The 22,463-nt window shown below is 39.8% G+C and overlaps 2 protein-coding genes across 3 annotated transcripts in view; both read right to left on the bottom strand.

Moving 5' to 3' along the window:
- The window catches only part of atf2 (activating transcription factor 2), a 61,902-nt gene extending 58,488 nt beyond the window's left edge, over positions 1-3,414 (bottom strand). The window contains exons 1-2 of the mRNA XM_034187230.1: positions 3,334-3,414; positions 225-297 (exon numbers count right to left, since the gene is read on the bottom strand). Coding sequence (XP_034043121.1) covers positions 225-272 — 48 coding nt within the window. The 5' untranslated portion in view covers positions 273-297; positions 3,334-3,414. The remainder of the gene's footprint in view (positions 1-224; positions 298-3,333) is intronic.
- A 7,608-nt stretch (positions 3,415-11,022) lies between these two features.
- On the bottom strand, positions 11,023-22,223 carry atp5mc3a (ATP synthase membrane subunit c locus 3a). 2 transcript variants are annotated; one of them, XM_034187229.1, is made up of 5 exons: positions 22,138-22,223; positions 21,842-21,938; positions 12,046-12,120; positions 11,477-11,667; positions 11,023-11,323 (listed from the first exon to the last, which is right to left on the bottom strand). In XM_034187229.1, exons 2-5 carry the CDS (start codon positions 21,878-21,880, stop codon positions 11,209-11,211), a joined length of 420 nt encoding a protein of 139 aa, XP_034043120.1. In that variant the 5' UTR covers positions 21,881-21,938; positions 22,138-22,223; the 3' UTR covers positions 11,023-11,208. The 2 variants fall into 2 exon arrangements, with proteins under 2 accessions (XP_034043120.1, XP_034043118.1); XM_034187227.1 differs by having other exon boundaries at positions 22,054-22,145.
- Positions 22,224-22,463: the final 240 nt, after the last annotated feature.

The following is a 22,463-nucleotide window of genomic DNA, read 5'->3' as shown; positions in this document are numbered from 1 at the left end:
GTCTGCCTCAAGTGATTGCCATCTAGAACCCAACTCCATTCCATAGTGTGGTATATGCAGTGACATGAGGCACCAGCACATGCTCCCAGACCTGACAATTATTACTTCCCAAAAGATAATTTTGTGCATACAACAACAAACATCTTGTGGGATTTTTGGGTTTCCACATTGTACAAATAACTTGATATGATGGAAGATGTTGACATATCCAAATAAAGGCTTACCTGACCACACCCAGGAGCAGTACAAAGGAAAGGTTTGTCATCACTCATATTAAGAAACTCCTGTTACGTCACACTAGAACAAAACAGAAGGTAGAACATGCACATGTTTACGTCACACATAAGTAATTAAGAGCTAACACGTTAATTCAATATGCAAAGATGGTGGGTAGCTAATACAATCTGGGACATAAGTATTTGTACAATGACAGTTTTTGTAATTTTTTGCTCTGTACACACCACAACAGTTGAGATTGAGCAAGGTGTGTTTGTAGTGTATATTTTCAGCTTTAATTAAAGAACAAGGTTGCAGATAAAGGCAGTGGAAATGAAATTTCATCGGATATGTGAGTTTGCACTCAGGGACAGGGTTAGAAGCTCAAATATTCAGGAGGGACTGAGTAGAGCCACCACTTTCTCACATTGAAAGGAGCCAGGTGGTTTAGTCATCAGATGATGAAGCCCCCTGGTCAACAGGCAGGTCTTCAAGTCACATCCAACTGGGGTGAGGCCCCAGAGAAGACCCAGGACACACTGGAGGGATTATTATTTCCCAGTTGGCTTGGGATCCCCCAGGAAGAGTTAGAGGACTTGGCCAAGGATAGGGAAGTGTGGGATGAGCTGCTTAATCTATTGCCATCGGAGAGACTGGACATTGTGCAGCCTCTGTCCATATTCCATTATACAGGTTCACTGTGGAGTGGCACAAAGGAGGTCTTAAAAAGATGTGAAATTTCAGCTAGTTTGCCAGAAAACACATGGGAAATTGGTCCAGATTTGACCTATTTTCTCCAAGCTGCAACCTTTGATGGTCTCGGATGAAGCCTATCTGGAAAAAGAAAAAGCTGCAGTTCCTTGACTGACCACTTGTGGCTGACGCCAAAAGCGACCAGGATTCCATTTAAGACCATGTTAAAAAGTCCAGCTTTAGAGCAGAAATAAACACTGACAGCATGGTACAAAAAAAACGGGGAGGTGATGGTCTAGTGGTTAAGGCATTGGGCTTGAGACTAGAAGATCCTCGGTTCAAATCCCAGCCTGACTGGAAAAATCACTAAGGGCCCTTGGGCAAGGTCTTTAATCCCCTATTGCTCCCGGTATGTAGCGAGCGCCTTGTATGGCAGCACCCTCACATCGGGGTGAATGTGAGGTATTATTTGTGAAGCGCTTTGACCGTCTGATACAGATGGAAAAGCGCTATATAAATGCAGTCCATTTACATATTTAATGATATGGAAATGTTCATGCATCTTTCCACTTAACTGTCAAATTATACCTGGCTGTAAGAGCAATGACTTATTTTCAAAATCCCTATATTAAGGCTGTCCAATTACTTATGACCTAGGGAAAAAGGGACTGTGTGCAAAAAAATTGTAATTTCTAAATAGTCGATTCAATACTTTGTTAATCCCGGTAAATTAAAGAGCCTACACTTTAAGCACATATATATATATATATATTTTTTTTTTTTTTTTTTTGCAAATGTATTAAAATAAAAATGAAGAAAATCACACATATAAGTATTCACACCCTTTGCTCAATGCTTTGTTGATTCACCTTTGGCAGCAATTACAACCGCAATCTTTCAATCTTTGTCTCATCAGACGAGAAAATTTTGTTTCTCGTGGTTTGACAGTCCTTCGGGTGCCTTTTTGCAAACTCTAGACAAGCTGCCAAGTGCATTTTACTAAGGAGTGGCTTCTGTCTGGCCACTCTACCATACAGGATTGGTAGATTGCTGCAAAGATGGTTGTCCTTGTGGAAGGTTCTCCTCTCTCCACAGAGGAATGCTGGACCTCTGACAAACAGACCATCACGTTCTTGGTCACCTCCCTGACTAAGGCCCTTCTCTCCAGACCCGTCAGTTCAGACAGGTAGCCAGCGCTAGGAAGAGTCCTGGTGGATCTAAACTTTTATCATTTACAGATGATGGATGTCACTGTGCTCATTGGGAACTTCAAAGCAGCAGAAATGCTTCTGTACCCTTCCCGAGATTTGTGCCTCGAGACAATCCTGTCTCTGAGGTCTACAGACAATTCCTTTGACTTCATCTTGGTTTGTGCTCTGATATGCACAGTCAACTGTGGATCCGTATATGTAGAGAGGTGTGTGCCTTTCCAAATCATGTATTATGAATTTACACCAGGTGGACTCGTTAAGCTGTAGAAACACCTCAGGGATGATCAGTGGAAACTGGATGCACCTGAGCTCAATTTTCAGCTTCATGACAAAGGCTGTGAATACTCACATACATGTGATTTCTTAGTTTTTCATTTTAATAAATCTGCAAAAACCAATCTTAAAAAACTTTTTCCCACATTGTCATTAAGGGGTACTGTGTGTAAGGGGGGACAACATAAAATGTGGAAAAGGTTAAGACTGAATACTTTCCAGATGTGCTGTATATTAACAGGATGAATGTATTTCTAAACAACTAAAATACAACTAGTCTTTCATAAATTTCATTCAACCAGTATTTCTGTTCATCAATATTGGTATGTGTTCTACAATGCTGAACAAAGTGGGATTGACAAGAGCCACATAAAAAAAATACACTTTATTTTATAAAATAAATAAATATCACCACCGAGGAGCCCCTTGGATTGCAGGCAATTTTTTCCTTAATACATTGCAGAGGTGATCAATTTTTCCTTAATAGATTGCAAAGCTGATCAATTCCGGATGCCCTGATTTTAAAGGTGTTTGGAAAAGGACCAGCGCTGTAAAATCAGAATTTTCGGACAAAGCCTAAGGGTTGTTTACGTTCTCTGAATGAAGCTAAATACACGATCAGTTTATTTTCTTCCTTTCTCTATGTGCAAAAAGAAGCATCTGATCTACACTCCGCTGAAACTTTGAACGCGTCTTTTTTTTTTTTTTAACATTTTTAATAAAAACGTAAATAGCGAAATTGTTCCAGGGAATAGCCTGAGCCCTGCGTTAACCTCAACCCGTCGCCATATTTGGAGAGTAATATCGCTGTAAACGGGAATAATGTTTGTTTCGTGGTTGTTCCAGTGTAGCGGAGCAGAGGTCCGCTGTATTTAGTGAAATTATACGTTCCACAGCAGCTTTGCGCTCACACATTCGTGTCAGTTTATGTGATACTCACCCGACAGCCACAACCCGCAAGCTCCAAATCCCACCTGTGCCAAAATCTCGCGAGTGCACGTCTGACATCTTCCGTAAACATCACAGCACGCACGTGACCATCGTGCAGGAAAGGCAAGAGCTTCTTTCAGAATTTAGGAGGATAGGCCTGAAGGAATTGTCTGTAGGAAGTATTTTAGACATAAGGTCAACTGGGAGGGAAAAGTGTTGATTTTTTTAAAAATATCTGAGACAAAAGACTCATCAAGTTAGTACAACTATCTATATAAAAAAATGGACGGATGCCAGCTGCCGTTAAACACCAAAGAAGAAAACTAGTGATTGGGAAAACTGTCCAATGTCTACAGCCCCAAACAGGTTAATAACAATGAGAATGATGACAGCAACAGAAAGAAAGGAAGAAGCATGTTAAATACGAGATCTATTAAAAAGTATCCAACCTTATTTTTTTTTTTCAAAAACCATATGGATTTGAATCACGTGTGATTGCATCAGCCAAGCTTGAACCTTCGTGCGCATGCGTGAGTTTTTTCATGCCTGTCGGTTGCGTCATTCGCCTGTGAACAGGCTTTGAGTGAGGAGTGCTCCACCCCTCTCGTTTTTTTCATTGTTTAGGAATGGCTCAGAGACTGCCGCTTTGCTTGATCAAAATTTTTTCAGAAACCGTGAGGAACATCAAAGTGGACACCATTCGAGAAATTCAGATGGTTTTTGCTGAAAATTTTATGGGCTTCAAAGAGATTACGGAGTGTTACTGTTGCTTTAAGGACGGCCCAGAGCGACTGGTGGTGCGCCGCGCTCCATATTGCACACGATGGTCACGGATCCATACAGCCATCCGTTTAGAAATGAAATGGTCGTTCAGCCTGTCGATGGCGGCTTCGGAGCGCGGCGTGCCCCACAGCCGCTGGGGGCCATCCTTAAAGCGACAGTAACACTCATTCTCTACCAAGCCCGTAACATTTTCACCGAAAGCCCGATAAATGTTTCTAATGGTTTCCAGCTGCCAGTCTCTAACAGTTTCTGAAAAAATTCTGATGGAAAAAAGCCCAAATCATTCCGCCATTTCCTGGCAATGAAACGACGACGAGGGGGCTGGACCACTCCTCACTCAAAGCCTGCTCACAGGCGAATGACGCAACCGACAGGCGTGGAAAAACTCACGCACAAGGGTTCAAGCTTGTCTGACGCAATCACACGTGATTCACATCCATATGGTTTTTGAAGAAAAAAAAAAAAGGTTGGATATTTTTCTATTAGACCTCATATATAAAACGAAAGGAACTTAGGGTCATCTACACCAACACTGACTGTATTACAGAGTACCTTGCTGTTAGAACAAGAACCAGACATTATAGTGACCACTGAAACCAATCACAAGAATTCCAGAATTAAAATAAAATTCTTATCCAATTACATTTGTTCCGCAAATCTTTTGGTTAATCGTGTGAGATTTCTGACTATAACATATCGCGTTGACGGTGGCAAAATATTTGACCGTTTCACATTTGATGTATTATTCCATGTCCTGACCGCGTTGCTACGCAGATGTCAATAATGGCGCCGTCATGAAGAAAACGAGAGAAACTGGCAGATCGACGATGGCGCTGTTGCTACTAGTGCAGCAGATAAGTGAAACAATCATGCAAATGGTGATAAAAGCATCAAAATCAGCAGAAATACACCTTAGACACTCCTGCAAATTATTGGTTGAGCTAATAGGATTAATAAATGGAATCGTGTTGACAGTGTTGAATGCTTGGTCTCCAAAGTAAAAGGTCAAACAAGGTCTATGTCCATTGGATTCTATGACGTGTGACATATGTTACCCCGTAACGTGATAAGGATGACATAGTCCAAACTATTCCTTTTTAGAACCGTGTTAACTAGTAATTTGCATCACGTTTTACCAAAATTGGAGCAACTTTTGACCACTGTACAAAATGAAACTGACCGTCACCATTCTTGCTGTTTTATCCCGTAACTCCATGGAATTCAGTCACAGATAGTCCAAACTATACCTTTTTTGAATCTTTATGATCAGGCAAAGGGGGTGGTGGCCAAGTGGTTAAAGCACTTGGTTTCAGTGGAGAAGGTTCCGGGTTCAAATCCCACCCCTGCCACATTTCTTCATGTAATGTGGAGTTGCGTCAGGAAGGGCATCCGGCGTAAAACCTCTGCCAATTCAACATGTAGATCCACCTTGGATTTGCTGTGGCAACCCCGAGCGCAAACAAGGGAGCAGCCGAAGGGACTTACTATGATCAGGCAAATAATGTGGAATATTTTTCAATATGATTGGAGCATCTTTTAATTTTTACCCCTACCTGACCACTGATTGAAAATTCAAGTGGCCAATTGTTTTTTTCAAAAGAGGATTGTCTGAGGAGTATTTCTACCAAATTTGATGCTTTTATCACCATTTGTAGGATTCCCTTCTAAATATTCTCTTATCTGCTGCACTATACAGTAAGCTTTGCCAAGTGAATCACTTACAGGAAAAAAAAAAACTGTGCAAACGATGGAATTGGATTAGAATGGGAATAACCCCCGTGTCTGATGATTTGCGGCTGTTAATGCTGGATTATGGTTGCAAATATGTTTTACTGGCGACATGTTAGCAGAGCCAGTAAAACTTGATTTGCGACCGTAAAATCCAGCATTAACGTCCGCAAATCAGACACAACAGGGTTATTCCCTAAATGACAGACTTACAAATGCTGTAATGAAAGAGGGAGTTCGAGTGATAGCTGTCAATGTTAAGGATGACTTGGACTGAGGAACCCAACATGATCATAGAAGATCTGGTTCTGGAAACTGTAATGGTTGAAATGAAACTGCAACAACATGAGAGGTTATTGATTGAAGGGGTCTACAGAAGACCTAACTCGACTTTGAAAAGTAATGAGAACCTGAACATGAAGAGCTGTAACACATTTAGGGATTTCAACTATCCAAACATAAAATGGTGGGAAGGTGAAAGAGCAACAAACTCAGAAAGCAATGAAGGGGGTAAATTCCTTGAAGCCACCAGGGACTCATAGTTGTATCATGTGATGTTTCCTACAAGACAAAGGACTAACCAAGAGAGCAGCACACTTGATCTGGTTTTCACTAATGAAAGCGGGATGATAGAGAACACTGAGACAAGACCACCATTGGAAAAAGCGATCATGTTGTGTTGTCATTTGTCTACAACTGCTTTGCAGACAGGACTCTAGTAAAATCTGAATACTACCAGTACAACAAAGCAATCTATGAAATAATGGCTGAGGAACTAGACCTCAATTGAGTGGAGCTTCTTCAAAATAAGGATACAGAAGAAAGGTGGTCACTCTTCACCAATATTGTTAGAACAGCTGTTGACAGACGCGTAACCAGGATATCAACTAAGAAGAAACAAAGGCCGCTGTGGAAAACCAGAGAAACTATAAGTAGCCCAACAAAAAGCCTAGAAGAGATGTTCAAAAACGAAACTGCCAGAAGACTACGCCAAGTACGCTAAAGCGAAAAATCAAGCTTGGTGGGTGCCAAGGAAGGCAGTTAAGAACTATGAGAAACATGGCAAAAAAATATTATGAAAAATCCAAAGCTATTCTGGAAATGTGAATAAAGAGTCAAAAACAAGAGAAAGAATACCGGATCTGAAGGACGAAACAAATGTGGCAACCACTGACCAAGAAAAAGCAGAATTTCTCATCAATTCCTTTATCGGTCATTTTACCAGAAAAAAGTAGACAATATACCAGAAGTAAAAAAACATTTTAGAGTTTAGAGATCAAAATATTTGTTGATAACATCTGCAATAGACAATGGGTGAATGCCCTAGCGTCCGGAAAGTTGTAGCTGGAACTATAGCACCCCTGCATATTATCTTTAAGTAATTAGAAGATAGCAAATTACCAAATGACTGGAAAGTAGGACATATAACACCCATATTCAAAAAGGGAAATAAAAGGCACCCATTAACTACCGGTCAGTCAGCCTAACACCAGTAGTAAGGAAGATTATAGAAGGCAGCATCAAAGATAACATTGTGCATTACATGAAAGAAAATCTTTTCAAAGCACCAGCATGGATTTCTATCAGGGAGATCTACAACCACATAGTGCCTAGAAGATTGGACAAAATGGATGTACCATGACTTACCTGTCAATGTTATCTATTTGAACTTCCCAAAGGTGTTCGGTTCAGTACCAATTGAACATCTGTTAGCAAAAGCTGATAGCTATGGCATCATGGGGGAAGCTTTTGCAATGGATCAGATTATTCCTCACCAGATGTAAACAGAGTGTGTGAATGGAGCAAGATGAAATTGGGCATAAGTCAACAGTGGAGTGCCGCAGGGCAGTGTGCTCGGACCAGTGTTGTTAACTATGTTCGTCAATGACATGCCCGAAGCAGTGTTGAGCAATCTAAAGCTTTTTGCGGGCAATAAGAAAGAAAGTATACCGTACTGTGTGTGAATACTGCAAGACCTTAAGGTGCAAAACTGGACACTTAGCAACTAAGTTTCCACCCTTATAAATGCACAGTAAAAAGGATAGTTTAAAAAGTTTTTTTTTTTTTTTGTCAGTGTCAGTAAATGGCAAAAAAAAAAAAAGTCCTTCCTGAATCTCAAGATCACATTCTTAAATGTATTGTTTTGATCACACCTCCACACCCCAAAGATATTCCATTTTCAGAGGGGAAAAAAAAAAAATTCACATTTAAAAAGCTTGAAGCAACTTGGCCAAAAAAAAAAAAAAAAAAAAAAAAAAAAAAAACTGAACAATTATTCTCCCATGTGTTTTTTTTAACATTATTAATTCACTCATTCCATATATTTTTGACCAGATTGTTTTTGACCCATCGGTGGTGTGGCAAAGTATGTAGACAATTACCACCTCCTTCTGGACAGGAGTGTATGAAGGCTCATCTTTTACAGGCATTATAGTGAACTTTTTTTTTGTAAAGATATTTTCTTTTGGTTCACTTTCATGTAGTGGTCACTAGTAAAGCCACAGGATTGTCATTTTTGCAGCATCTTCACTCACAGCCACTAAAACTTGAATCTTGATTTCCCCTGCTATGGGATCAGTAAAGTTTTATCTTATTGTCTGTGTACCAAGTTTTTAATGAAAGCCAGTTATAAATGACCAACAATTGCATCACTTCTTTACCAAGATTGTCCATGGCCAGACATGTTTCAATGTGTTTGGGGTATTTTAAATGCTGACTCCTGTTATTCTTTTACCTCTACCTGGGAGAGCTCTTAGCTTTATTAACTAGATAGACTGGGGGTGCATAGTACATAGTGAATTATGGGTGGTTAAGTTCTAAAACTCTGGGTGGTATTGGCACACCCACTTTGCAGGACCTCTATGTCTGGTCTAAGGCCTCCAAGGCTCATCTGTCCTTGTCTGCTGACATTTTTTGCTTACCCTGGTTGAATCATTACAAATGTTAATCAAATGTCACACACCAAGGACAAAACTTACTATTTTGATTTTATATATATATATATATATATATATATATATATATATATATATATATATATATATATATATATACACACATACATACATACATACATACACACACACACACACTGGGGTTCATTTCCAGGTGTGTGCACCTCAGGCTACCCATGTCCTTGGAAAAAAAAACAATCCGCACAGTCCCAAAGCTTCCAGCTGTAACTGGGTACCAGCCTTGACCGGATAAGTAATAGTGCAGCAGATAAGTGAACATTTACTGAGGGATCCTTCAAATGGTGATGCAAGCACCAAATTTGGCACACATACTCCTTAGACATTACTCTTTTAAAAATGCCGGGTACCCACGTGAACTTTCAATAGGCGGCCAAGAAGGGGTCAATATTTAAAAATGCTCCAATCATATTGAAAGGTATTCCATATTATTTGTCTGATCATAAAGATTCCAAAAAGGTATAGTTTGGACTATCTGTGAATGAATGTTCCAGAGTTATGGGGTAAAAACAGCAAGAACAGTGACAAAGGTCAATTTCAATTTGTACAGGGGTCAAAGTTGCTCCAATTTTGGTAAAAAGTGATGCAAATTAGTTGGGTGAATACAGTTTTAAAAACAAATAGTTTGCATCATGTATCATGCTTAGTTATCATGTTACAGGGTAGCATATGTCACAGAATCCAATGGATAGTTATCATGTTACAGGGTAGCATATGTCACAGAATCCAATGGATAGTTATGTTACAGGGTAGCATATGTCACAGAATCCAATGGATGCTGATATTGTTTAACCTTTACTTTGCAAACCAAGCACAAACAGTCAAAACTATTCCATTTAATAATCATATTAGCTCAATCAGTAATTTGCGCCACTTTTTTACCAAAATTGGAGCAACTTTAACTTTTGACCCCTGTACAAACTGAAACTGACCTCAGTGTTCTTGCTGTTTTTACCCCATAACTCCAGACCATTCATTCACAGATAGTCCCAACTATACCTTTTTGGAATCTTTATGATCAGACAAATAATATGGAATACTTTCAATATGATTGGAGCATTTTTAAATTTTGACCCCTGTGTAATACTTCAATTGACCCCTTCTTGGCCGCCTATTTAAAGTTCACGTGGGTACCCGGCATTTTTAAAAGAGTAATGTCTAAGGAGTATGTGTGCCAAATTTGGTGCTTGCATCACCATTTGAAGCATTTTTTTCAGTTATCTGCTGCACTATAACCTGGTGTTCCATCTAGGGGGAGTTGGATATTCTTTATCAATTTCATGCTATAGATCCTGAGGTTAAGCAAATAAGATAAAAGTAACAAGTGTTTTGAGTTACATTTCACATTCAAAACTGTTAATTCAAAACTTTAATACATTTAACCGAATGATAAATCTAAATATAAAATGGATACGAACACAGAACCATATATTCATGTATCACAGAATGAAGAATTTGCATGAATCAGTGGCAAATTATGTGCAATGTGTTTTTTTTTTTTTTTTTTTTAAACTACTGTCCCAATAATTTCTTCTCAGTGAACCATCATCTTTGTCACAGTGAGTTTTTATCATGCAGTCTCACCTAAATGTCAGGTAACTGCCAGTGTAAAATGTGCTATATATGTAATAAAATCTTCTATGTTATTGGAATTTTCCCTGTAGAATTGTTAAGACATTAATTTTCCAGACTCACTGGACTCAATGGCTTAAAATCTGATTCTCTACAAATCACACACACACACAAAACCTTCAATCTTTCAGACAGAAAGTCAAAATAAACCATGGACAAAGAAGCTTTTGCCACAAATTTGGAAGTTTCTCATACTACTTACAGGCTCACACCGACATGTAATTCAAATGTTTATGCGCCAAAGTGTCTGATCACCAAACTACAGCCGTGGCTCAAAAACAACCCTGCAGGGATGAGATTCAAAAGGCAAAACCCATCAATTAGCACCATTGTATTTACTATATTTATTCAATGCCATTTACAAATAGCAAGCACCGACGTGCCATTGAACTACAGTACGCTTTACCTGAAACTGTACCATTGATTCAATCATGATGGCCCCAATAAAGTTGGTATGTGATGCACTGAGAAAACAGGGCTGGAGCATTTAACTTGACAGCTGCTTCCTTCAACCAGTAACATTTATGAAAACTGATTTCTCCTCACTTGTAATCATGTGACATAGACAAAATTTACTGCCACTGTTAAATAGTCAAAGACATGTATTTTAATCACGTAATTTCTTACATTTGTACAATACATGTTTTGCTTATTTTGACAGTGTCTGGAAGTCTTGAAATGTGCATTTCTTTGACACCTACCCAAAGCAATTTTGGTAGCCATAATTAAATATGTAGTCACATCTGTAATGAAAATGTATAAGAGCAGTTTTACATAGCAAACAGGATAAGGAAAGCAACCATCAAACAGAACAGTCCCATGGCTTCAGACAGGGCAAATCCCAGAATGGCGTATGAGAACAGCTGCTGTTTCAGAGATGGGTTTCTGGAAGACAACAAACAACATGGTGTTAGGGGAACTACAAAATCCCTCAAAACAAATCAGGTCAGCAATACCAAGCTAATGACATGGACAAAAATTAAAACAAACAAATGTACACAATCATTTTGTGTGCATTGTGAGAAGAGCGTAACAAACCTAGCATAACCAATGATGAGACTGCCGAATACGGTCCCAATTCCAGCTCCAGATCCAGCCACTCCCACAGTGGCAGCACCAGCTCCAATGAACTTGGCAGCTGTATCAATGTCCCTGCTCACAGCACTGGTCTGGAAGCCTCTCAGTGTGACCTGGGTTAGAGGGCTTTGTGGCATCACAGCGGTGCTCGTCTGGACCACCCAAACAGATTTTTATTTATTTAGTTTTCAGGTTTAGGAGACATAAGGAGGGGAAACAAACAAAACAACAACATGAACCCTGTTTCAATGATATTTAGCACACAGTAGAGATAACTTTGTAGCCCAAAGCTACTTCCAAAAAAAGGCCAACAAGGTGCAGGTTTTCATTGCAATTCACTTAAATCACTTTAAATACTCCATTTAGATAATGGAATCATGTATGATGGGATTACATGCGCGATAATCTGCAGCATCCTGACCATTTGTTAAAAACAGTTCCACTACAACAGATGTCCTGAAGGAAATACAATTCAGATGCACATCCACAATAGCCAGAAATGCACAAGTGTTGCATTTATTTCTTCTAACCTCTGTGTTGACATCAGGCCTGGACAGCACAGAAGCAGACAGGGGTCTGTAAAGAGCCCGGGAACCAGCACGGACCTGCAGCAGACACAATGGAAGTACAGTTTCAGCAACACAGTATCCACAAGCCCAACACTGAACAGTCTTAACAGTTATTCCCCACCTTGAGCCTGAAGTAGCCAGAAAAGTGAAAGGCACCTCAGCTACATGCATGTTACACATGACCGTGACCAATTTATTTATTTAAAAGCCCAATGTTTGTCATGGCGGATCATTCATGTTTGTAAATGACAGGATAGATCAGCAACTAGCATAGAAGTCCAGGCAGTTTTCTTGTCTCTGCAACCTCAGACAGCTAATAATGTAGTTAGACCAGGAAAAGGGAATAAATAAAAAAATAATTTATGCAACACCTAAATAAAAATGAACATAAAACTGCAGGCATACATTTATGCAAGTCAAACATCAAGCAGAATGAAGGTATTTAATTTAAACTCAATACAATGCTGTGAAACTGTGGATAGCGCATCTTGTCTGTTGCACCCCCAGTCATATCGTAATGATGGAGTGGCACAGAGCAGGATTTCCATCTAAGAAAATAGATCAAATTTTGGTTCAAGCCTATGTTCCTAGTGGAAAACTATCTGAAATTTGACATCTAATGCTACCCTGTACCACTCCACCATGAAAATGTAAAGCTGTACATGTCAAAGTAGTAACAAAATTACCTTTACTCAATTTTATCCAATGAAAAACCACCATTAAGACCAACCGTGCACATTTTCCATCTACTGCAAGCTGCAGGGCATCCAGTGTAAAATTAGTACCAAACATGTAGATCTGTAACGTATTGGCGGTGGCAACCCAGAGTTAAAAAGGGAGAATTTAGGGGGAAAAAACAAAACAACCTAAGTTTAATGGAACAAAACCAAAATATTCAACTCAGATCTAACAAACAGTCTGATCCAAAAAAAAAAAAAGTTGTATTTATTTCAAATGGTCTTGTAAGTATAATGCATTAATTTGTAGTTTGAAACAAATGCAGTACAGAAAAAAAACACTTGGAAGAGCATAGAACTGTAGAACTACCAACTTACAGCCTGAAAGTTTTCTTTAAAATAGTGAGGCTCAATTTTCTTGTGTCCATTCACTCCAATACATTTCTTCTTGAGGTACTTGCAAGTGGGGAGTCATATTCCCATGCCAGTTCTGCACTACAGATGTAATACCCTTTTTTGTTGTTGAAGATCTTGCCTCCATCATGTTGAAATATGTTGCAGCCAAATGTGATGTGTGTTACAGCTTCAATCCAGTTATTCAACACCAATGTTTATTTGTAATAAGATAATCAAATTCAGGGATTTTTGCCTATTAGTTGTTGCAGTCCTAAATTAAATGGTAACAAAATTTTGAGAGACTTCAGGCAAAGAGCCATGGCCTGTTAAATCAATGCCAAAATTGTTCAGGTCTTAATGACAGAATCCCCATGAACAAAGACAGAAGTACATCAATTCCATAGCGCTGCACTTTTCCCACATTTTGTTATGATACAGCCTTAGTAAATATTGGATGAATCCCCCCCAAACGTCTGCAGACAATACCCATAATGATCACGTGAAAAAAAGATGATTTTTGCAGATTATATATATATATATATTTAAAAAAAGGGGGTTCCAGGAGAGGGGGGGGGGAAAAAAAAAAAAAAAATTGATTCACGTCTGAATCGCGATTCTTATTTATTAAGATTCTGAATCGATCCAAAAATGTCCAAGAATCGATTTTTAAAAAGCATTAAAAAAAAATGTCTTACTTATTTGCTGCGTATACTGTTTGTCAAGCAACAACCTCCATACTACAGCGTCCCCGTGAGGGAAGGGTCCGACGTGCTTCAAACATTCGTGAACTGCAGCTTAGCATGGCGGACGAAGAGCTAATTCAGCCAGCACCGTCTTTGCTGAAGGCAAATGTTTGGGCGCATTTTGGATTTTATTATTTGCTGCGTAAGAAGGAGCTTGACATGACTTACACAGTGTACAAAATGAAAGTCAAGTACTTCGGAAACACTTCAAATCCGCAAGCCTACATGCTACGCCATCACCCGGAGCTAAACGAAGCGGAGCAGCGGTCTCTGCCGACTACTGACCAGCGCACACTCCATCGCATCACTAAACCACCAGCCAACTCTGAACGAGCAAAGCGGATAAGTAAATTTACATCTTTAGAATCACTTGATTAACCTTGTAAAGCTGCATTTTCTTAAACATAAACATTTTTAAGTAATATAACTATTTCTCAGCGCTCTTTCAATCGAAAATCGATTCGTCACCCCAAGACTCGGAATCAAATCTTGAGTTGTTGTAAGATTCACATCCCTAATAATATATTATATATATATATATATATATATATATATATATAAAACAATCATCAAAAACACACACACACCACTAAGAATTCACATAAGTATTCACAGACTTTGCCATGAAGCTCAAAATTGAGCTCAGGAGCATCCTGTTTCCACGGATCATCCTTGAGATGTTTCTACAGCTTAATTGGAGTCCACCTGGAGTAAATTCAGTTGATCTGGAAAGGCACACACCTGTCTACACATCAGGTCCCACAGTTGACAGTGCATGTCAGACCACAAGCCAAGCATGAAGTCAAAGGAATTGTCTGTAGGTCCCTGAGACAAGATTGTCTTGACATACAAATATGGGGAAGGGTACAGAAACATTTATGCTGCTCTGAAGGTCCCATTAAGCACAGTGGCCTCCATCATCTGTAAATGGAAGACATTCAGATCCACCAGGGCTGCCCATCGAAACTGAGCGATCGCGAGGGAAGGCCCTTAGTCAGGGAAACAACCAAGAACCCAATGGTCAATCTACTCAGAGCTCCAGCATTCCTCTGTGGACAGAGTAGAACCTTCCAGAAGGACAACCATCTCTGCAGCAATCCACCAATCAGGCCTGTATGGTAGAGTGGCCAGACAGAAGCCACTCCTTAGTAAATAGCACATGGCAGCCCGCCTGAAGTTTGCCAAAAGGCACCTAAAGGACTCTCAGACCATGAGAAACAAAATTCTCTGGTCTGATGAGACAAAGATTGGAGTCTTTGGCATGAATGCCAGGCGTCATGTTTGGAGGAAACCAGGGACCATCCCAAGTGAAGCATGGTGGCGGCAGCATCATGCTGTGGGGATGTTTTTCAGCAGCAGGAACTGGGAGACTACAACCCCTGGCAAAAATTATGGAATCACCGGCCTCGGAGGATGTTCATTCAGTTGTTTAATTTTGTAGAAAAAAAAAAAAGCAGATCACAGACATGACACAAAATTAAAGTCATTTCAAATGGCAACTTTCTGGCTTTAAGAAACACTGTAAGAAATCAGGAAAAAAAAATTGTGGCAGTCAGTAATGGTTACTTTTTTAGACCAAGCAGAGGGAAAAAAAATATGGAATCACTCAATTCTGAGGAAAAAATTATGGAATCATGAAAACAAAAGAACGCTCCAACACATCACTAGTATTTTGTTGCACCACCTCTGGCTTTTATAACAGCTTGCAGTCTGAGGCATGGACTTAATGAGTGACAAACAGTACTCTTCAATCTGACTCCAGCTTTGCAGGTTGGAGCCTTGTCATGGACCATTTTCTTCAACTTCCAAAGATTTTCAATTGGATTAAGATCCGGACTATTTGTAGGCCATGACATTGACCCTATATGTCTTTTTGCAAGGAATGTTTTCACAGTTTTTGCTCTATGGCAAGATGCATTATCATCTTGAAAAATGATTTCATCATCCCCAAACATCCTTTCAATTGATGGGATAAGAAAAGTTTCCAAAATATCAATGTAAACTTGTGCATTTATTGATGATGTAATGACAGCCATCTCTCCAGTGCTTTTACCTGACATGCAGCCCCATATCATCAATGACTGTGGAAATTTACATGTTCTCTTCAGGCAGTCATCTTTATAAATCTCATTGGAACGGCACCAAACAAAAGTTCCAGCATAATCACCTTGACCAATGCAGATTCGAGATCATCACTGAATATGACTTTCATCCAGTCATCCATAGTCCACGATTGCTTTTCCTTAGCCCATTGTAACCTTGTTTTTTCTGTTTAGGTGTTAATGATGGCTTTCGTTTAGCTTTTCTGTATGTAAATCCCATTTCCTTTAGGCGATTTCTTACAGTTCGGTCACAGACGTTGACTCCAGTTTCCTCCCATTCGTTAATTTCTTTTGTTGTGCATTTTCGATTTTTGAGACATATTGATTTAAGTTTTCTGTCTTGACGCTTTGATGTCTTCCTTGGTCTATCAGTATGTTTGCCTTTAACAACCTTCCCATGTTTGTATTTGGTCCAGAGTTTAGACACAGCTGACTGTGAACAACCAACATCTTTTGCAACATTGCGTGATGATTTACCTCTTTTAAGAGTTTGATAATCCTCTCCTTTGTTTCAATTGACATCTCTCGTGTTGGAGCTATGATTCATGTCAGTCCACTTGGTGCAACAGCTCTCGAAGGTGTGATCACTGCTTTTTAGATGCAGACTAACGAGCAGATCTGATTTGATGCAGGTGTTAGTTTTGGGGATGAAAATTTACAGGGTGATTCCATAATTTTTTCCTCAGAATTGAGTGATTCCATATTTTTTCCCTCTGCTTGGTCTAAAAAAGTAACCGTTACTGACTGCCACAATTTTTTTTCCTGATTTCTTATAGTGTTTCTTAAAGCCAGAAAGTTGCCATTTGAAATGACTTTAGTTTTGTGTCATGTCTGTGATCTGCTTTTTTTCTACAAAATTAAACAACTGAATGAACATCCTCCGAGGCCGGTGATTCCATAATTTTTGCCAGGGGTTGTAGTCAGGATTGAGGAAAAGATGAATGCAAAAATATACAGAGACATCCTGGATGAAAACCTACTCCAGAGCGCTCTTGACCTCAGACTGGGGCAACAGTTCATCTTTCAGCAGGACAATGACCCTAAGCACAAAGGCAAGATATCAAAGGAGTGGCTTCAGGGCAACTCTGTGAATGCCTTGAGTGGCCCAGCCAGAGCCTGAATCTGACTGAACACCCCTGGAGATCTGAAAATGGCTGTGCACCGACGCTCCACATCTAACCTGATGGCGCTTGAGAGGTGCTGCAAAGAGGAATGGGCAAAACTGCCCACAGATAGGTGTGCTAAACTTGTGGCATCATATTCAACAAGACTTGAGGCTGTAATTGCTTCCAAAAGTGCATCAACAGAGTATTGAGCAAAGGGTGCGAATACTTGTGTACATGTGACTTCCTAGATTTTTTTATTTTTAATAAATTTGCAAAAATGTAAAAACACTTCATGTCATTATGGCATGTTGTGGGTAGAATTTTGAGGGAAAATTAATTTATTCTATTTTGAACTAAGACTAACATAAAATGTGGAAAGATATACATTACTGCCACCATGTTTTGATGTATCAGTGCTCTATAGGGATGGGTATCGAGAACCGGTTCCTTTCGGGTATCGTTAAAAAATGATTCGATCCACCGCCATCAGTAAGCTTTGTGATTAACGATTCTGTTATCGGTCCTTCAGAGTGGCCGTTGTTTTGGCGAGGGTGTTTGTCAGGAAAATGATCATTTCTCTACATTGATTACAGACCCTGCAGCGGGTCCATGATCAACTTTTCTGCAGCGCGGCTTTGCTCTGAACCTTGAACCAATCGAAGCAGTGGTTCAATCTGTTGCTTTGTTTATACTTTCTTTCGCTTAATTTCCCCCGCTAAAACACTAAAGAGCATACGTCTGTGAGTATTATTTACCTTTTCTGTGTTAAACCGACCTGTTATGGTCTTCTGAAACAGTTCATAGATGTATTTTATAACTTAAAAACGGGAGCGATGCTAACATGTTAGCATGTCTATGGCATTTTCAATGTTAAAAGTTAGCATTACGCAACTGCAGCTCTCATCACGTTCGGGTGCATTTGTTTTCAAATTGTAATATTTCTTAAATTTATTTTTGTTTATATTAATAATCTAATGCTTATTATATACAGTTTTAGAGAAAGAGACAAAAAGAACCTGAATAGAAACACAACAGAAAATATAAAAGCAACTAACAATGAACATACATAAATAAATACATACAGAAATAAGTGTCTCCTGTGAACACCTAGTGACTCTGACACCTCTATTTCATCTCTGTCTTATTTAAGTTTAATGACAGTTTGTTTCGGTCACACCATATTTTCAATGTGTTAATTTCTTCAGTGATTTCCTTCAGAACTATCTGCCAAACTAGAAAACTGCTGCATCCTAGTAAGAGTAGAATACTACTGGAATGAATTTAAATAATTTTTTTTTTCTCTCACCTAAATGGATGCTGCACTCACTCCAGTTTATTGTCTGGAATAGTCCCAGATTGCACTTCAGAGCTTCTAGAATTCAAACATTTTCGTGCGGGTGGTGTTGGGGGATAATTTTGGGTTTCAGCTTTTTTTGTTTTTCACCACTTTCATCCCTGAATATGTCAATCGTGAGTCACGTTTGTGCGGATTAAAGTTACTAACTGGGACTCCTGTCTTGTTGCGAGAAAGAAACGAGAATCGTCCTCCGTTCTGTTCACACAACTCCAAACGCTGCGCGGCTCTCTGATGAGTCAAGTTAGAAGGATAGAGTCCAGTCTGAATTAATAACTTCAAAGTGAAACACTTTTGTTTATTTTTATTTATGTCCAGAGATCAAGGGTACAGTGACCAATTTCATATTTATTTACTTTAAGATGCAATGAAATACATAGAAAACCTGTAAAGCCTACTTTTAGTACAAAATTCACGAGGTATTGATAAGGGAATCGATAAGGAATCGGATCGATAAGCAGAATCGATAATGGCATCGATAGATAAAATCTTATCAATACCCATCCCTAGTGCTCTATGTGCCAACTAGTTACGTAGTCTGCTTTGTGCGTCAGCTCAAGACTTTAAAAGGGGAAGACAGAGCAACAGTACATGCCGTCTCCCTGTATTTCGTCACACGGTGCCGAAGCAAGGACAACAGCAACAAACCAGTGTCAGTGTTCCAAAGATTTACGCTTTGCCATCTTTCAAATACAGTCTGTAGCTGACAGATGACACGTGATAAAGCCTTCTTACCTATCAATCCGGTTGTGCTTTCCACATAACTACACAAGTTTTTCTTCTGGTCATGCATTTTCTTCCTGTTCAAACTCTGCAGGTGCATAGCCAAAGGGGCAAAGGGATGGAATGCCACCCCCTTATTGTAAAGGTCCACTTCTGTAGACATTTTAGTCATTAATAATAATAATAAATATATTAAACTATTACTATTTCTTAATGGCCCAGTCACACAGCGATTCCTGAACGAAGGGAAAAAGTAAAAAACATCATAATTCGTTGAGAAAAGGTGGACGAAAGAGCTTTTATCACCGAACAGTCTGCGAAGCAAGAGCGCAAAAGGGACGAAAGAGGAAATTAACAAAACCGAACCTCACGATCTCGACGAAACGCACCTGGAGCCACAGCCGGAGCAGTGTGTGTCTGCGTCTCTGCGTTCCAAGACTCGGTGCTGGGACAGAGCTCATAGCACCCGAGTCCTGGAGAAACTGCAAATAGAATCTGTGGAGATCTATGTGCAGGTCGGTGGACCACCTGCTCTGGTTCCTCGTCCAGAACAAAAGAGGGATCATGTCCATCATTATCAGAATCCACAATGTCTGTTGACACGCTGCGCACTCCGTCTTCCTCCAATAAAAAAAAAAAAAAAGAAAGTGCGCCGTGGTCACTGCTGTATCATAGTATTATGTTCTAAGCCATATATATTTATTTATAACAGAAAACTGTCAAAGGGGAGAATAAATATAAGTGTAAAGATGTTTGAATATATCAGAACAGTAAATTAATCAGTGCGTGTGAACGCGCGCATTGACTCGTGTGGTTATTCCACCAGCTGATCACTGATCCACAACGTGAATTCTGTCTTCCAGAACAGCTCTTTATATAATCATTTTGATTCATCTACCTGTTGCCACATGTACAGAAGGACTGGATTATCATTCCTACACTCAGAGTGTTATATTTAATAAAAATAATAAGCGCACGCAGCAGCTCCTGCTGCCGCTGATGCTGCATTCAAGTACCGTCGTTACACAACTTTTTTGTTGTTTCAAATTCAACAGTTGCTTGTGGCAAAATAATTAATTATATCCACACAAAACATTAATTTTGGCGTATGTAAGGTGCCTGAGCCCATTGAAGCCGCCCCCCCACACAGATCAAAAAAATCCAAGCAAGCAGGCTGAGTTTGCCCTGTAATTTCCGATGTACATGAACGCAGCAGCAGCCTCAGCGCTCACAAACCGACTTCTGCGCTGTGTGAAAACGTTCAGCTGCTCCAACGAAGTCAAATTAAACAATAACGTTACAAAAACTACACAAACGCTTAAAAAAACATCAAGAACAGCAGCAAAACGACAGACGAATTGAGGTTTTCGTTGCCCTTCGTTCAAAATTTTCAACAATTTAAAAATCCTGACGAAGCGCCCGCTGCAGGAACGAGGCTGCGCAAAGGTTAAACAATGCCAACGAGTCAACGAAGGTCCAGATTTCTTGTTTCGTCAGGTCTTCGTCACCCTTCGTTAAGTGCTGTGTGACTGGGCCATAACAAAATTAACAAGAGGTATTGTTAAGGATAAAGATTTGGATCAAAATCTTATCAATACCCATACCCACACAAGACTGATATTTGGTAGCAAAATTTGGCATTTAGAGTATGCAGTGGTAATCGGAAAGCGCTCACCTCATTCCTGCCTGAGAATCACTCTACTCGGTTATCTCACCATCCTTTCTGCCTGTTGCCTTGTTAGGAGTGAAGTAAAATGACAAGTGAGCCTGATCTGTTTTATAATTTATGGGCAGCACGGTGGCATAGTGGTTAGCACTGAGCCTCACAACAAGAAGGTCATGGGATCGATTCCCACCTGCGGCCTTTCTGTGTGGATTTTGTATGTTCTCCTTGAGTTTGCGTGGGTTCCCTCCAGGTGTTCCGGCTTCTTCCCACATTTAAAGACATGCAGGTTAGGTGGAATGGAAACTTCATAATTGTCCAGGTCTCCCTTGTAAATGAGATCTCGACCTCAATGGGACTAACCATGTTAAATAGAAGTACATTCAGCTACAATGCAAAGTTTAATCTTGTTGACATGCTCAGAAACTTGTAACACACACAATCTAGCGTGAGGACGATGTGCACGCTCTCTTGGAGCACAGTTCTGATGGGTACCGTTTGTCCTTCTGTCATAATTGCTACGGTCACAAGTGACCCAGACATTCATCGGGCCCCAGAGGACTGTCTTCCTCATTTAAAAGGTAAACTGAAACTGACAAGCTGGAGTTCAAGGAAATGGAAAAATGACTTTAAATTATGACCAAAAAGCCAACATCCCTACAAACTAAATATTAGACATTTATGTCTTTGCACACAGACAACTGCAACAACACCTGCTAACAGGTACATCAGATGACCTTAGCTGACAGGGATTAAAGAAATGTCAGCAATGCCCTCATTTTGATTCTCAACAGGTTTATTAACGTTTCTTCCATGCAGTGTTGTAATCAGCTTTATGACTGCAGTGCAAACCTGCAAAACGCTGCCTGTCATTCATTTAGCATTAGCCTGTCCTTGCTAGTCACAATCAAGTTCAGGCTGAGGCCCACCGCTTTACACAAATCGCAGCATCAAACTCACATTCACGGAAAAGTACCGAAAAAGGAAACTCACCAGAGCCGGCGTGGAGACGAACTTTGCACAGGCGTACATCTTCTAATTCAGCGACTTTGCACCGGTTCGGTCAAATGTGAAAGAAGCCCGGGTCTCTCTGTGGAGGAAGAGGAGACAGAAGTAAGGTCAAACGGGTGTATAAAGGCTCCACACCGAAAATAAGCACACACATATGTACGTTCCCATCCGTCCTGCAGGTTGTCCGCACATACGTGCTACAATATGAAGTTAAACAGGCGGATGGCCAAAGATTTACAGAGACCCGCTCCCCATACAAACTGCCATTATACACTTACCGACAGCAGAGGTCGAACCACAGTGACGCACTGCGCATGCGCGGACTGACGCGCTTAAAGTCCCGGATGATGATGACGGAAGGTCATTATTGAAACTTTATTTAAAAGTTAAAATGTTGATGTGAGTTTTGTGTTTTTTCCTTTTCAAGAAATATTACTCCCTGCTTTTTTTTTAAGTAATGCAAATTATTGGTTGAGCTAATAGGATTAATAACTGGGATAGTTTTGAGCCTGTTGAATGCTTGGTGTATGTAATCGTCAAGAGATAACTAAGCATAACAGACTGCACAAATTATTCCTTTTTAAAATCTATTAGCTCAACCAAT

The sequence above is a fragment of the Thalassophryne amazonica genome, chromosome 14, assembly GCF_902500255.1.
Source record: "Thalassophryne amazonica chromosome 14, fThaAma1.1, whole genome shotgun sequence".
NCBI classification, from domain to species: Eukaryota; Metazoa; Chordata; class Actinopteri; order Batrachoidiformes; family Batrachoididae; genus Thalassophryne; species Thalassophryne amazonica.
The sequence above is the reverse complement of the archived record's forward strand: the minus strand, read 5'-3'. Positions and strand labels throughout refer to the sequence as shown.

What these genes read in the sequence shown, in the direction of transcription:
- atp5mc3a (XM_034187229.1), bottom strand. Translation starts at nt 21,880, where the DNA reads ATGTACGCCTGTGCAAAGTTCGTCTCCACGCCGGCTCTG. An exon ending in GGCCTGATGTCAACACAGAG is followed by an intron (nt 11,668 to 12,045) that starts GTTAGAAGAAAT and finishes TGGGTGGTCCAG; the next exon opens with ACGAGCACCGCTGTGATGCC. An exon ending in CTCATCATTGGTTATGCTAG is followed by an intron (nt 11,324 to 11,476) that starts GTTTGTTACGCT and finishes GTTGTCTTCCAG; the next exon opens with AAACCCATCTCTGAAACAGC.